Source organism: Lycium ferocissimum, chromosome 11 (genome assembly GCF_029784015.1).
Source record: "Lycium ferocissimum isolate CSIRO_LF1 chromosome 11, AGI_CSIRO_Lferr_CH_V1, whole genome shotgun sequence".
Lineage (NCBI taxonomy): Eukaryota > Viridiplantae > Streptophyta > Magnoliopsida > Solanales > Solanaceae > Lycium > Lycium ferocissimum.
Genome location: NC_081352.1, coordinates 32,353,223 through 32,368,418, shown reverse-complemented (window position 1 = coordinate 32,368,418; position 15,196 = coordinate 32,353,223). Strand labels below are relative to the sequence as shown.

The window sequence follows — 15,196 nt, the reverse complement described above, 5'->3', positions numbered from 1 at the left end:
AAAAAAAACTGTAAGCTGCCAATATTAGCCCAATCATATAAACTTTATCGGAAAGTAAAGACAGTTAAACACCAAAGTAGAGACATAAGGAGGAATTTAATCTTTGCATTTGATTTGTCTTTCTCGTGAGAGTGGTGAACTCATTAACTAGCTAGTTGAGATGCTATCGACGGTGAACATTAACTTATCAATAGTTTAAAGTTGTTAAGTTTCATATTGATTGAGGAAATGAGTTGTGGTCTTCTGCTTTTGAGTCTGAGGTAGACTCAAGGGTTATATCCTCACATGGTATTACAGTTAAATCCATTAAATCTGTGTTGTTGCGTTTTTCAATGTAGGGTCCCTATAATACATGTTGTAGTACTCTGTGTGTGAGAGAGTGTTAAGTCTCAAATTGGTTGTGAGAATGAATTAATCTCCTTATGTGATCTCTCACAAATTACTAACTCTATTATTATCTGAGAAAAAAATGAAAATATTGTGACTGCAGTTTATTCTGGTCCCTAGCGAACCAAAAATTAGTAATTGTGATAAAACATGTAACTTTTAGTTCATATGGCTTAAACGCAATACACATACTATGACTGGACGTAGGGGAAACAATCAGGATTTTGTCCTTTTCTTCCTTTCCTCGAGTGGACTGAGTAAATAGAAAGGAAAAAAAAGAAAAAGAAAAAAAATTTGAGAACAAAAAAAAAAATGTCAAGAAACAAGTCAATCTCTTGGGCCCTCTAACAATCAAAGGAAACCAACGAATAAACTCCAAGTGTACAAATTAAGATAAGGCAAAGGAAAATAATATGTAAAGGAGGGTTATATTGATAATGTTGGTAATATTATTATCTAGAAGCAATCCACAAAAGGAGTGCCACGTGTAAGCTTGTAAATCACAACTTGCAAGTCATCACTAATATTATTACTACTTCAAGGGACCATGCAAGTCAAAAAATTCATACATACAAGTGAGAGCAGAAGAAGAAAAAGAAAAGTATACAAATGGCAAGCACAGTAATGAGCTCATTGAGCCTAAAGCCCTCAGCTTTCACTGTGGAGAAAGCAGCGGTGAAAGGCTTGCCATCACTTGCAAGGTCTTCTTCTTCCTTCAAAGTTCAGGCCAGTGGTGGCAAGAAGATTAAGACTGATAAGCCTTATGGTATACCTATATACATCTCTTCCTTTAGTTATTCTATTATTCTTGCCACCTATGATGCTCGGACTCTTCAAACTTATCGCCGAGTGTGTGTCGGATGATTTTTGACAGGATCCGACACAAATGCGACAATATTTTTGGAGGGTCTGACGACATGTATATAGTTTATCACCTATTTAACTCTTGAGTCTAATATATATACACAAATAATTTTAAGAAATTTACATTATTAGTGTAGTTTTATCTGTTGTAATAGGTCATTTATCATGTTTTGCAGGTCATCAATCCACGTTTGTTAGTAAAGTTATTTGTGATTAGCTTTTAAGTGACCTTGTAATAGTATAAAATATTTTATGTTGTCGAATTATATATTCGTCAAACTGTGGGGAAAAGGTTATAATTTGCCAATGTATTATATGAAGTATCTTAATCTTATCATTCGTTGTACTTTGTGGGGGGATTCATACCCTTGTTGTTAGTAATTTGTGTCGTATTTGACCTTGATCTTAATAGAGCTCCAACATTGACTGGGGAGGACTCCACTTGTCAAAATACTTAGGTAAAAAGGTCCAATTTTACCCAACTACAATTACCCTTTTAATACACTGTAGGGTTGGGGCTCTGTTAAGAGTCGAGGGCTAATATGAGACGATTTGCTAACACAAGGTTATGAATATCAATGAAGTATAGGGAAAGATAAATTACACAGTAGGAGTATTTCATTAATATCCGCGAAGTATTTCATTTTCACTTTCTAGATTGTGTGTTGGTTGTATATTTTATATATATGTTCTCCCATATATATGTTGTTTCTTCTCTTTCTCAAGTCTCTTAGGAGTACTCTTTTCCTTTTGATTGCTATGTGACTATGTCTATATATTTGTAGTTGAAAAAAGCCAGAGATAATTATCGGAATGCAAAATAAATTATATCCGCTGATTATAAAATATAAAGTGGTAATTAACATTTGGCTTTGTCATTAGGAATTGCTGGAAGCATGAACTTGAGAGATGGCCTTGATGCCTCAGGCAGGAAGCCCAAGGTTTATTTCTACTGATACTTCTAGCCTTGATATAATATCATTAGTGATATAATATTTCAAAATATAAGAAATTTTAATTTATAACAATTTCTTTTCATAGTTTCTAAGTATGCAAATTTTATCCCAAATTTTAAAATCTATGTCTATGTTCAGGGAAAGGGTGTTTACCAATTCGTTGACAAATATGGAGCTAATGTTGATGGATACAGGTTAGTGATAAACTTCTTTAATTAATTCCCACTAATAGAAAATGAAACAATTAATCTAATACTATGTGTGATTTTAAAATGCAGTCCCATCTACAACACAGATGAGTGGTCTCCAAGTGGTGATGTCTATGTTGGAGGTATGACACTCTTTCCAAATTGATTATGGCAGATTCCAAGAATTTAACTGAACCCCTTATTTTCAACTAGAACTATGTATATCTATGAATATCAAAAAAAAGGTTATATATACAATAAGATCATACTCATTCTGAGTCGCTGACTCTAAATCCTGATTCCCTAAATATTGCAGGTACCACTGGCTTAGCCATATGGGCAGTTACCTTGGTTGGCATTCTTGCAGGAGGTGCTCTCCTTGTTTTCAACACAAGTGCTTTGGCACAATAGATTGTTATCCATGTACTGTACTGTTTTAAGTTGTATTCCAGCTCGCAAGATGTATCTTTTCAAGAATACTTCAAAATATTTCCTGGCATCTTGATTAATCTGTAATTGCTGTGATTTTACTGTGGATAATATTACACATAATGTTGTTTATTTAAGTTCTTGTAAATCTTAATCTTTTACGTTTAGTCGAGATTTACTGCCGTCCATGAACTAATGACTAACATCATTCAATCATAGACTAATCCAATACTTGAAGTTTAAGAATTCCTACAACGATCTCAAATTAACATACAATAATAATTGAGTTCACAGTGAGATATTTAGTAGATTTCTTAATAGATATAAATGGTCTGGACAAAAGCTATTTTCACGTGAACCTTTGGTCAACACTCTAGATCTGCCCTTGCACACATTCGCTACTCCTTAGTAGGATAATAATACCAATGCAACAGTAAGATGTTACTTCCAAAGTTCCAATGCAGATGTGTCAAGAAATTCTATGAAACAATCAAAAATCTTCATTTGCCACTGGCACATTCTGAAATGTTAAAATATCGTTTACCTAAAGTCCAATGAAATGGTTTGATGCTCTTGAAGCTAATCTACACACAAGACAGCAAGATCATAAAAGTGGGCTAACAGTACAACCAACACAAGAACAAAATATGCAGCAAAGAGCTAACAACATACTCCTTTTCACTACCTTAACTCTATTTCTTCTGTTTTTGGCTCAGCTAACACCTACTCGCCTAGAAAATTAAGACGTCCAAAAACAAATGTTCTTGTTCTCCCAGCAGGCAACCAGTCCATCAAAGAACATATCTCTCTCCCAGTAACCGCCAAGATGTATTAGTATACAAGAATATACATCTTTCTTCAACAATCTACAGAATACAGAAATGGTCTCATACAAAGCAATTCTGGCAGCGAGTACTTCAATTTTGTTCATTTCTTATGTAGAATCAGATGATGTCAATGTTGGTTGTGAAATGCTCTGTTGTCATAATCAGTCGAAGCAGAACCCTGATTCATGTTATTGCATCTCTTGAAGTGCATCTTCCTCTAGAAGCTGTGGCAGTTGGTGTCTCAATGAAGAAGAAGAGCCTACAAACCCCGTTTCCTCTAGCACCGATGATCGAACCATCTGCAAAGGCAGATAGATAATGTCATTTTTCTGCATCCATAATATCGATTAACAGTGTACAAGTAACCTCCTGTTATCTTAAGCTAATAACTACCATATATAAACATATATCTTCCTGTACGGGTACTATGACCACATAAATGGTCATAGTTTCCATCTAAAACAATAACCAACAAGCTCAAGATACCAGAACAGATCAGCTAATGAACACAACTAATATGCAAATAACCTACGGATAGCATTCCGTTTATTGATTCTCTTTTATTATCAGCATATATGTCTTCGCTTAGTACCTCCTAGGTTATGTTCAGATGTTGAACTTGTATCTTACACAATATGACAAGGCAAACACTTCTGAAATGCACACTAAAAAAGAGAGTATGATACCTTCTCTACTTCTTCAGAGAGAACAGGATTTTCTCTCAGATACTGCAATGCTTTCTCTCGTCCCTGTCCCAGCCTTCATTAAAGCATCAAGAATCAGCGATGACTCACATAAGATAATTACTCCCTCCGGTTCAAAAAGAGTGTCCACTTACCACATCAAGAAAGAATTAACCTTACTTTTCCAGACTTGCCCTTATTAAGTGTTAAGTGACCAAATCCCAATACCTATTTAATTAGGGATATTTTAGTCAAGTTACTTATTTTTGCCTAGGAGTTAGTATTTTCTTAAGGGGTGTGCAAATGACTAAGTGGACACTCTTTTTGAACCGGAGGGAGTAATAAAGTAAAACATCAGGAAACAGTGCTGAGGCACATAATATTTGCAATGAACCAATTGCAAGACTCGGCTCACTGATGTAATAAGACAAATCTTTGATTAATCTTAGCTTTTGCACCAATAATCAGTTGCTCAGACAGTTTTGAATCACACTGAAAGTAAATTTCTTGCTTACTCTTATCACTACATAAAATTAGCTCCTTCAGCAACCATATGAGGTATAAGCAATATAAATTGACCTAAGCTTTTTCTTTTCATTTGAGTGTAAGCTTTGACACTTCTAGTATGGCATATAGAAATTTTCCAGACTCTTGAGTGGTCATGACAAAAATATGCAAATATCTCTGTCGAGATATGGAATTCCATAAATTAACAGTTTTGTAAGCTTCTTGGGAGTCCCTATATTTCAGGGAAAAACTGCTAAATGCACTAACCTATGCTCTCCATAGTTATACCATGACCCCTTCTTAGACACCACGTCAATCAGCTCAGCACAATCTAATACACAACCCTGCAAAAAGTCAATTTCAGGAACGAAATCTGAGCCAAATACAAAGGAAAAGAAAGATAATAATGCCACACAAACCAGCTTGCTCACTCCTTCTCCAAAGATAATTTCAAATTCTGCTTGCTTGTATGGCCTAGAAACCTAAGAAGGAAAAGAGTAAGACCAACTAGCATATTGGCACCATAATCAGCAAGAAGATGCAAACAGTAAGAGATCAGATATATAATTTCTTTCATGTTCTTGCATTTGCTAAAAGAGATTTAAAAATAAATATAGGTCTTTGCTAAAAGAGATTTCTGCAAAGGTGTACTACTAAGTAGCTACCTAAAATCTTCGACAATATCCACCAATTTACAATAATCATACAGTGGAATCACCATGCTTCCAGTGCAGGAAATCCAATAACCATGATAGCCTTTATTATGCAAATGTCAGCTTTATAGTTTAAGCAATGAACACTTGTATAGCTGAACCATTACCACATGTTTTCCACTTCCACAAACATAATACTGATGTCACCACATTGAATAATTATGATGTGAAGCCATTTTACCTTACTCTTTTGAACTCTTACCCGGACCTTAAGGCCCACTTCCTCATCTCCTTTTGCCTGAAAGAATGCGTAACAGTTTTTTCATATAGAAAGATAAATGAGTAAAAATAAAAAATCAATTAGGCAACTGAGCAGTTCTGCACTCACAGATTTTATCTTCCCTGTAGAACGGATCTCAAGTCGAACTGAGGCGAAAAACTTTAAGGCAATCCCTCCACTTGTGACCTCAGGATTTCCATAATAAACACCAATCTGATTCCATGATATGAATAATTTTCATTCAGCAAGTGACTCCACAAGTTTTTCATTCAGCAAGTGACTCCACAAGTGATGATGAGAATTATGCTAGTATATGAAGTTAATCAAACTTATGGAAGCTAGAATGACCAATTTCCTTTGACAAGATTATCCATCATCTTCGGTACTTAGAAAGAGCATGCTGCAATTTCTAAGTCAAGAATACCTTGTATCTTATCTGATTGAGGAATATAAGAGTACATCCAGCTTTGGAAGCATTGCCCGACATTTTACGTAAAGCTTGACTCATCAGGCGTGCTTGTAAACCCATTTGCTGCATCCCGATTTCTCCCTGCACAAAATAACATACCATGAAATCAGGAACTAGTGGGAAGAATCTAAAGCTTTCTAAACATTCAGAAAATTAAAATTTTGGCTTACCTCAATTTCAGCTCGTGGGGTAAGGGCTGAGACTGAATCAATACAAATGAGATCTACAGCACCCGATCTACACATTCGGTCTGCGACTGAGACAACCAAAATTTTGGATAACAGTACAAACTCTGATAAGACCACCACGATCATTAAAAAGGTTGCTAGTGCAAAAAACGCAAAATTGTTTCTAATGGTGTAAACAAGGGAAAGGTATTACTTTCTAGAGCCATCTCTCCATTATCAGGCTGGCAGACAATCAAATTCTCTACATCTACTCCAAGTGCTTTGGAGTATGCAGGATCAAACGCATGCTCAGCATCAACAAGCATTGCATTGCCTCCTAGCTTCTGCATAATGAGATTTAACAACTTATAATCCGTCTCATTTTACACGAGAACATTTTCAAGTAAAAAGCCTAAGATAAGTGATTTCAGTGGATTGGCCACAACAATAAAGGTGTCCAATCGGATGCCAGAAGGACTCTAAGTAGGCGTTTGGACATGCGGTTTGAAACCATGAGATGAAACCAGCGTTTGGACATACATTTCATCTCATGGTTTCAAACCATGTTTTCAAATATTTTAAATATTAAATTTGACCCATAAGTTTATATTTTATAAAAAAGACCCATAAGTTGGTAAATAGTTTTAACAATTACTCCCACCAACCATTTACCAACCTCATTAACTTCCACAAACCTTAGTTATGTCTACCATGTGGGAAGATTATATTAAAGAGTAGTTACATTACTATTCATGTTAAATTTTCGTTTTTATTGAACTAAAGTTTGATCAATTGATGTTGTATTTTTTAGAAAGGCCTTCTAGTAGCGTATTAATTTTGTTATGAACTATGACTTGCACATTTGGTAAGATTGTATAAGAATTGGAATGTTTTGATAGTTTTCACAACTTGTGGGGTTTTTATGCCTATAAGAGAAAATACAGCTTAAGATATCCAAATTACATGTCCAAACATGGTTTCAAACCATGTCCAAACGGCTCCTAAAGCTTGCTTTCAACCCAACCAAAATGTTCAATATATTCTTTCCAATTCATCTGTAGATAGAAGCATATGACTTCGGTTTTCATCCAAATTATCAATTCCTCCCCCCTTTCCAAGTGCATGCCCATAACCTATAGAAGCTCTAAGTTTATAAGTAGAATAAACCAAACACATACTGCACCTGTACTTCTGCAATAGCATGGAGAGCTAAGGTAGTCTTTCCACTACTTTCGGGCCCATATATCTGTAAAGAAAAATGTGAGAAAAGCAATCAGATAACATATTGCAGCAATCTTGACAATATTCCACAAGCTCATATCAGTTGAGGAATTCGGAATGTAGATAACATCAGAATCTAACACCCAACCTATTGATGAAATAGTTTTCTACCAAAATCACTCTATTAACACATCACTTTAACTGTTCTATGTATCTTCATGTAGTATTACTCCACCAATGTGTGATCAAAATTACTACTTAAGCAGCCAGGCTTTAGAAACCTAGATAGATCAATTAATCTTAACTGAATAGATGCCTAATAACTAGTGCAGTAATAATTAAAGTGCAGTAATAATTAATGCATGTTGAAAATACAGATGAAAAGTATAAAATCTAAAACCTCAACAATTCTCCCTTTGGGAAGGCCACCACCTAAAGCAAAGTCTAGCGTCAAAACGCCACTTGGAAAAGTTTCACTGCAAAAAGACGCAGATATATAGACATTGTAAGATAAATATTTCTCTACAGAGAGACTATTAAGCTTCATATGACTAGTTTTTCCAAGACAAACTATAAAATCCAAAAAGATTCATCTTTTACTCTTTTCAACTTTATCCATCAAGCTTAGGTAAAACACTGTAGTCTAACACGGATCAAAACTTTGTGCAAATTCTCCTTTTTCCTTTTCTTTGTATCTCCTTTCCCTTGATACATTTCAATATTTTTTTGTGTATGTGTGTGTTGTGCAGGAAGCTTATATGTTTTTTTCCAGTTCGGGTTAAGGCAATGAGGAAAAGTTACATACACCAGAGCTCCACCAGCACTACCCAATCTAGTAACGCTTCCTTTGCCAAACGAGCTGTTTATATCATTCATTGCAGCATCCAATGCCTTTTGCTGAAGCAGAAGGAATTAATAAAATCAGTCACATGGTTAACTTTCACTGAAGAACATATAGAAACGATAGCTTCTCACCAGTTTCCATTTTAGGAATAAGCAATTATCTATCTTTCCCCAAAAGTTTTCATTTTTCATTACAGTGTAGAGCCAATGGAAAGGGATTGTTTTAGGAAATTGCCAAAATGATTCTTTCCCTTTCTTTCAGGATTACCAGTTAATACTTACAGCAAATACAAAATACATAAAAAGATATACATACATACAACACATAAATATTCGAAGAACCCAAATATATGCACACGTGTATATAAATGAAGAGCTCCCAATGCCCTTTGCTGAAGCATTATAAGGAGTTAGTAAATTCAGTCACATGGAAATCTCCTTTACAGCAAAATATAGAATTAATGATTTCAGAAAACAATTATCCATCTTTCCCAAATTTCCATTTTCATAAAAGTGAACAGCCAGGGAACAAGGAATTTTTTAGGAAATTGCCAAAATGACTTCTTTCCCTTTCTTTCAGAATTATCTGACCAAAAAATCATACTCCCTCCTTCCTAATTTTAAGTGTCTTAGTTTGACTAGGCACGAATTTTAAGAGCTAAAAGAAATACATTTGAATCTTGTGGTCCTAAATTAAATATATGTGTAGCATACTAAAATGCACTTTGAATCTTTTGGTCATAAACTTACCACACAAGATATTTAAATTGTCAACTTACTAAATATAGAAAAAGACAGCACAGACAAAGTAGGGAGCAGCAAATACATATAGGTAAAGTAGAAATATACATATATAAAAGACAATAACAACAAAAAAAAAATGGAAGAGAAAGAGTGTTACACGGTCGAGAAAGCGAGTGTCAGAATCAGGAGAGAAAGTTCCATTGACTTTATGGTCAAATTCTGAACGAACCCTAACTCCATTTACTGATAATTGAGGTCGGCATATTTTGTGGTATATTTTTACTGAAGTTAAGTAGCTTGGGGATTTGTAACCAATTTTGGACCCTAATAGCTGAGCTTTTACTGGCAAGGTTAACTCCATTTATAAAAGTTGTTTCTTCTTTTTTTTCCCTCTAAAGTTTATTTAAAGCTCAGTTCTTTTTTTGCCCACAAAATTCAAGGAAACATTATTGTTGAAGAAGGAACTTATTAGCAGCAAAGGCTATGGTGTCGCTGGAGCTCCATTGCTCCATAATCGACGTTGTTAGATTTTTTTATTTTATTTTTTTTTAGAAGCCCAAACCATAAATGTGGGCCTATTTAAGGCCCAAATTTATGAATTTTCAAGTAAACTTTCAAGCCCAATACATAGGGTCATTTGCATTTTTTGTCGCTATTTTGATGGTCTTTAATATTCTGTGTTTTTGCGCGGATTGTCCTTCATTTGGGATGGTCTTTAATTTTTGTCCTTCAAATTGGTGGTCTTTAAGTTTTTCCCTTCACCTAATACCCCAAAGTTGTAGGTTCGAACCCAATATCAGTAAAAAAAAAAAAAAATCACAAGGCAGAATTTGGGTCTTAAGGCAAAAGTTAAAGACCACCAATTTGAGGGCCAAAAATTAAAGACCACCCCCAGCGATGGACAATCCTGCAAATTCCCTTTAATATTTGTCCCTGAAGGCAAACAACATTTTCGCGGGGCATAAGTTTATATTTTGCATCATGATATTTTACAAGTTATGCCTCACGCTTTTAAAGAACTTATGCTCCACTAATCATAAGTTCGATTTTGAAGGTTAAAAATTAAAGACCAGCCCATTTGAAAGACAAGCTGTGCAATTTTTCTTCTATTGGAAATGTATTGGGCTGAGCCCATCATAAGGCCTTTGGACATTATTTGGTTGAAGTTGAAAAAATGAGTATTTGAAGTTACAGTTCAAAAAAAGTATATGAAGTATTTGGAGATGAATTTCTCTTTGAAAAGAGTTGAAATTACGAGTGAAAAATTATTATTTCATTTGAAATACTCCTCAAACCAGTTATTCCCACTTCAAATTTCTATTTCAAATTAAAATTGAAATATCCAACAGTAATTATAGCTCTGTCTCAAATAAGTTGAAGTTGGTTATATCAACATTCACCGACTTTGTTATTCCATTTAAACTCATCCTACGTCAAATATTATGCAAACACGAAGACAAAATATTAAGAATTCTCTTTATCTTCTAAAACGTATAAATCTCTAACAGGTTAAGCCACTCTAAGAAAGCATATGGCGTATAGTAAAAGTATTAACATCTAAATCATATTCTCACGTTAAAGTTGAAAACTTGACCAAATTATAATAAACAAAGACTGATTAGCAAGGAGTCGTCCATCATGCCTTGATGTTTTTGTCCTAAATCACATTTTCAAAGGAGTATGTTGGAATTACCTAAAAATGCCAAATATCAATACTATAACATCACTTCATATAACATATTCTCAGCTGCTTAGGAAGAAAATGTCGTACAAGAAATAGTTGAATTTGAGAAGGTTTCAGAGAAATTAAAGGAGAGTCATAAAAGTTTGAAAGATTAGCATGTTGCTTACCAGGATATCAAGAAAAAATGTTGTTTTCATCCGATTATTATGGGAGTTTGGTCAAAAGTTCCTTTCATCTGGGCATTATATTAATAACATCCCAAAAGAAAAAATAATAAAAACTCAGATTCTTATTTGGACTTTTGGCTCCATAAGCCAACCTAATTAATCCGATGACATTTTTCTATCATTTTCATCCGTACTATGATTTCATATATTATTGTTATGATAATAACAGTTGATTGTGTTATTCTCTAATATTATTATAATAATAATAATAATAATAATGTTGCAAATTGCTTGGTTGCAAATTGCTTGGTTGGGTTTATTCTATGAATCCATAAGTGACTAATGAAAATAAAATAAAAATGAAAACTATCATTTGTTGAAGACTTGAAGCTCGTGTGCAAGTGAAAGCGAAAGAACCGCTCTGACTAATTTGGTTTTCTACAATTGAATATGTCTGTAATTTGATCGGAAAATGTATAAATATATTAGTAAAAGGTAGTACAGGGGCGGCTAAAGGGTAAGATTACCAAAGCTATTAATGTCTTACACCCCAAATATTAAAGGCTGCAAAATACTGAAGTATATTATATTATTACCTTCTCTGTCCTAATTTATGTGGTACTTTTCGTTTTCCGAGATTCAAACTATATGAACTTTGACCAACATTTTAAGATGTATTTATTCGCCAAATTAATATGAGAAAAGTTGTAGCTCATAGTACTTTTTTCATATATTTTTTAAATATATAAATCGTAATCTTAAAATATTGAGTTAATCTAATTCAATTTAGCTTTAAAATTTAGTCAAATTGACTCTCGAAAACCAAAAAGTATCACATAAATAAGGACGGAGGTAGTATATTTAACATATATTCTTTTTTATTCATGTTTCTCATGATTTCACATTTTAATTTCAATTCAGTTTCGCTAAATTGATTGATATGCTATTTCCTTAATTTATACCACTTACAATAGTAACTTATGTGTGGACATGAGATATATGTACGTAAGTTTTCGTGTGAAAACTGGATGCAAACGGGGAATTAAAGAAGGAATTAAGTCACCGAATCTTAGGGATGAGCTAAGAAGGATTTGAGTGTTTTATTTTCTTGATCGTCTTCTCAATTACCTATCAATTAGCTATGAGATGAAAGTGATAGTTATATTAATTAATCATAATTATATTTTTGTGAAATATTGACTACCGCTGATCCATTTTCTTTGTTTTCTAGCGTTTGGCCCAACTTTTTGAATACATAATTCTTGTTTTTATAATTAGAAACCAGCTAATTCGAATCCTATTAATTGTATTGGTGGAATAATTAAAACGTATCTTTTTTTCAAATTCTTTAGTGAAAAAGTCTTTAATTAATTAAGTTGATTGAGTCCGTGTGTCACATACTCATGTAGATGGAATAGGAGTATGTAACATTGATGTTTGGCACTCGTCATCTTCACTGAGAAATAATACAATTGACTTGTATACAACTTTTTTTTTTTTTTTTTTTTTAAATTTATAGAAGGCGTTTGGCCATGAAAATCAAATATTTTTCACCTTATTTGGAATTTTGAAGTTAGAGTTGAAGATGGAGTTGTGTTTGGTTATAGTCTTTGCAAAGAATATTTGGTTGTTATATATATATATATATATATATATATATATATATATATATATATATATATATATATATATATATATATATTCATGAGATGAAATCAACGTTTGGACATGCGATTTCATCTCATGAGATGAAATCCCAAATCATCCAAAAAGGCATGATTTGGGATTTCAAATCATGATTTCAAAATTTTTAAATGTAAAACTTGACCCATAAGTTTATATTTTGTAAAAAAAGACTCATAAGTTGGTAGATATATTTAACAATTACTCCCACCAACCATTTACCAACCTCGTTAACTTCTACCAACCGTTATTTATGTTTGTATCGTGTGGAGGATTATATTAAAGAGTAGTTACATTACTATACATGTTAAATTTTTCTTTTTATTGAAATAAAGTTTGATCAATTGATGTTGAATTTTTTAGAAAGGCCTTTTAGTAGCGTATTAATTTAGTTATGAACTATGACTTGCTCATTTGGTAAGATTGTATAAGAATTGGGAAAGTTTTGATAGTTTTCACTTGTGAAATTTTTTAAGTCTATAAGAATAAATTCAACTTACGAAATCCAAATTGCACGTCCAAACATGATTTCATCTTATGGTTTAAAATCATGATTTCAAATCATATCCAAACGACTCCTAAGATCAATAGTAAAGAAAGAGCCGAGCTAGGAGTTCTTTTCAAAAATTGATGGGTCATGTTCAGGTGAACCTCATTCGGGGGCGGCTCAACAATATTGTGGCCTAAAGCCAAATTTCGATGAGAGGCCTTAATTATTATTATTATTTAAAATGCATACATATTTTTAGCTTTTTGAGATGCAAAATTATTAAATTGTTATACAATTGATTTATTCTAATAATTCTTTTTCAATTGATAATATAGCTAATCAATTTGATCTCGTTTGAGAAAGAGAGGCATTGTTGATCTTAGACAAGATTTTATCAATTTTAACTTTGAAATACTTCTTTGTTTTAATATTTTTATTCAGAAATAAATATAAACCATCACTAACTGAATGACCATAATATTTTAAGGAACTTTCAAAATTTACGCAATACTTTTTACATTTTCATCATTTAGTGATCTCAAATTTTTACCACTAAAGAGGAATTAAATTATTTCCATACACTTAAATAGTGCAAATCTGTTTTGAAGTGAAAAAATGACTTGATTTACCAGTTTTCTAGTTGATATATTTAAATTTTAATACATAAATAATTTAAAAAAACAATATACCTATTAATAAGAACATCAAAATTAACAAAATTTTAGATGAAAAATAATATTTAAAAAGTTAGATTAACAAAACCTTATTCAAAAGGTTAATAAGTTGATGCCAATATGACGCTGCGTTGCTTCAAGTACTTGATGTAATATTTGAACATTCGAAGAGAAACCCAAAAGAATTGGAATTTACTTTGTTCTTGATCCTTATTTTTTAACGGAGGAAGTTAAAAATTCAAGTGACTCTTGTCTCTTCTCCTTTTTGCAGGGAAGGAGTAAAAAAATATAATATATGTTATGCTGAGAAACCAAAAGGTAAACAAGTGAAAATGTGGGTCATTTTTCAAAATAGTAGAAAATAAATTCACTTTCATAAGGCAAGATCTCCAAAAATATTTTCTTTTACAGTTGTACCTAAAAGACTATTCATATTCCCTTAAGTACTCAAAATCTTTGGAATTATCATTAAAGAAAAAATTATTTTCCTTTTTTGTAAAAAATATGGTGCTATTTAATTTCATTTAAACTTTAAAGTGCTCAAATTATCAAAGAAAAACTAATTCATAACTAATAAAAAAGGGGGCCCTTATTAACGTGGGGCCTAAGGCGCTTTGTGCTAAAGTCGGCCCTGACCTCATTGTTCTTCATTAAACAGTACGAGAGAAAGATATCATAAGTAGAAGTCAAATATTAAAATTTCATTGAGATCTACTATTCCAAAGATTATAATAACAACTCCCTTATTAATAAGTTTTCCTAATATTTTTAGGGGGGTGTTGGTTCTGTTGGTGTTCAAATAAAGTCTTATACGGTGGTCGGAAATTTAAAAAATCACATATAGAGATGACGAACTAATTGATGTCGTGGGGTTCGACTTAATGTCTTTACCCATTTATTGGACGATTTACTATATACCTTGTGAGTTTGACTCGAAGCGGATAATATTATATCATATTAAGAGAGTCTTTGACGGGTCCTAGTTGATCACATGGAATTAAGTTCAAAATGAGAGTAATTGTCGGACAAAATAATGATGATGTTCTTTGGTTTGCTTTTTACAGACAGGAGACCCTCTTAAGACTATGAATTTATCATACAATGTATGTGCTACTATTTTCTTGTCAAATATGATAGTTCCACTTTACAACACGCAATTCCGAAATAGGATTAATTTCGGACAAAAAATGATTCTATTTTTGGTGGACACAGGAGACCTTTCTACTCATGTCGTCCTAGAACTACGAAAGTAAATATGATACATTGCATGAAGCACGAAT

At 32.9% G+C, this 15,196-nt stretch overlaps 2 protein-coding genes across 4 annotated transcripts; one reads left to right on the top strand and one right to left on the bottom strand.

The window, feature by feature from the left end:
• The first annotated feature begins 946 nt into the window (after nt 1-946).
• LOC132036031 (photosystem II 10 kDa polypeptide, chloroplastic) lies at nt 947-2,961 on the top strand. Its single transcript, XM_059426252.1, has 5 exons — nt 947-1,153; nt 2,134-2,192; nt 2,346-2,401; nt 2,486-2,538; nt 2,712-2,961. Exons 1-5 carry the CDS (start codon nt 997-999, stop codon nt 2,804-2,806), a joined length of 420 nt encoding a protein of 139 aa, XP_059282235.1. The 5' UTR covers nt 947-996; the 3' UTR covers nt 2,807-2,961.
• A 330-nt stretch (nt 2,962-3,291) lies between these two features.
• On the bottom strand, nt 3,292-9,579 carry LOC132036206 (DNA repair protein recA homolog 1, chloroplastic). Of its 3 annotated transcripts, XM_059426478.1 has the most exons (13): nt 9,376-9,579; nt 8,437-8,528; nt 8,032-8,107; nt 7,594-7,656; nt 6,625-6,754; nt 6,414-6,499; nt 6,199-6,324; nt 5,883-5,987; nt 5,736-5,792; nt 5,261-5,323; nt 5,109-5,185; nt 4,338-4,410; nt 3,292-3,950 (listed from the first exon to the last, which is right to left on the bottom strand). In XM_059426478.1, exons 1-13 carry the CDS (start codon nt 9,577-9,579, stop codon nt 3,840-3,842), a joined length of 1,263 nt encoding a protein of 420 aa, XP_059282461.1. In that variant the 3' UTR covers nt 3,292-3,839. The 3 variants fall into 3 exon arrangements, with proteins under 3 accessions (XP_059282461.1, XP_059282462.1, XP_059282463.1); XM_059426479.1 differs by lacking the exon at nt 4,338-4,410; XM_059426480.1 differs by lacking the exons at nt 3,292-3,950; nt 4,338-4,410; nt 5,109-5,185; nt 5,261-5,323 and adding an exon at nt 5,383-5,640 and having other exon boundaries at nt 5,676-5,792.
• Nucleotides 9,580-15,196: the final 5,617 nt, after the last annotated feature.